The 1,330-nt window shown below is 38.3% G+C and overlaps 1 protein-coding gene across 1 annotated transcript; it reads left to right on the forward strand.

Moving 5' to 3' along the window:
* Positions 1–379: 379 nt before the first annotated feature.
* On the forward strand, positions 380–1,330 carry LOC120600738 (olfactory receptor 1440). Its single transcript, XM_039860253.1, has one exon. The coding sequence runs from the start codon at positions 380–382 to the stop codon at positions 1,328–1,330; it is 951 nt and encodes a 316-aa protein (XP_039716187.1).

Below are 1,330 nucleotides of genomic sequence, written 5' to 3' on the forward strand. Positions count from 1 at the left end.
CTTCCGTGTATGATTTTAACATAATGTTTAGTTTCTCTCTTCATTTTAAAATTCTCGCATAGGTTTCATTTGCCCCTTTTTCATTCATCATCAATGGGATAGGTGTTTCTAGATATATTTTTTTAAGTGCAGGTGGGGATTTATATTTATATGGATGTTCTTTTTTCTATGTAGTACATTATACATTGATAAAAGATTCCCCAAAATAAAGAATAAAAATGTATATGGCAAGTTTTTTTTGTATATTATTTATAGGACAATCATTTAAGTTAGAGAATTGAATGGCAGGGTAACATCATCCATTTAATTTTTATCACTTAAGGATACTGGACTATCAAGAGATTTCTTTTGTTATTTTCTTTCAGATCTCAGAAGCACCATGGCAATGGCTGAAGGAAGAAACAGCACTACAGTTGCTAGGTTTATCCTATTGGGCTTCTCTGAATTTCCAAGGCTTTCAGGCTTCCTCTTTTCAATATTCCTAGGGATCTACCTCATGACAGTGTCCTGGAATCTGGCTCTCATCACCTTGATCAAGATAGACTCCTACCTGCACACACCTATGTATTTCTTCCTCAATAAACTTGCCTTCTTAGACATTTGTTATGTTTCCTCCACAGTTCCCAAGATGCTTTCAGATTTCTTTAAAAAGCAGAAATCTATCTCCTTCATGGGCTGTGCCATGCAATACTTTTTCTTCTCTAGCCTGGGTCTGACTGAGTGCTGTCTCCTGGCAGCCATGGCTTATGATAGATATGCTGCCATTTGTAATCCCCTGCTCTACACAGCCATCATGTCCCCCACCCTCTGTGTGCAGATGATGGTAGGATCTTGTATAGCTGGATTCTGTGGCTCATTAATCCAACTATGTGGCTTACTTCAGCTCTACTTTTGTGGACCAAATGTCATCAACCATTTCTTCTGTGACCTGCCCCAGCTGATGATCTTAGCCTGCTCTGACAGCTTTTTCTTGCAAGTTATAATCTCTGTTCTCACAGTGATCTTTGGGCTTGCATCTGTTCTAGTTATCATAATATCCTATGGTTGTATCATTGTCACCATTCTGAAGATCTCTTCAGGCGAAGGCAGGTTCAAGACCTTCAACACATGTGCTTCTCACCTGATAGCAGTGACTCTCTTCTTTGGCTCAGGTGTCGTTGTCTATTTGTGTTCTAGCTCTGATGATTCTCTGAGCCAAAACAAGATGGCCTCTATTGTATACACTATGTTGATTCCCATGTTAAATCCACTGATCTATAGTCTAAGAAACAAGGAAATCAAAGATGCTTTAAACAGATGGAAGAAGAGAATATTCTTCTTGAATTTTTGA

This window comes from Pteropus medius, unplaced genomic scaffold, assembly GCF_902729225.1.
Source record: "Pteropus medius unplaced genomic scaffold, Ma_sr-lr_union100, whole genome shotgun sequence".
NCBI lineage: Eukaryota > Metazoa > Chordata > Mammalia > Chiroptera > Pteropodidae > Pteropus > Pteropus medius.

What these genes read in the sequence shown, in the direction of transcription:
- LOC120600738 (XM_039860253.1), top strand. Translation starts at nt 380, where the DNA reads ATGGCAATGGCTGAAGGAAGAAACAGCACTACAGTTGCTAGGTTTATC.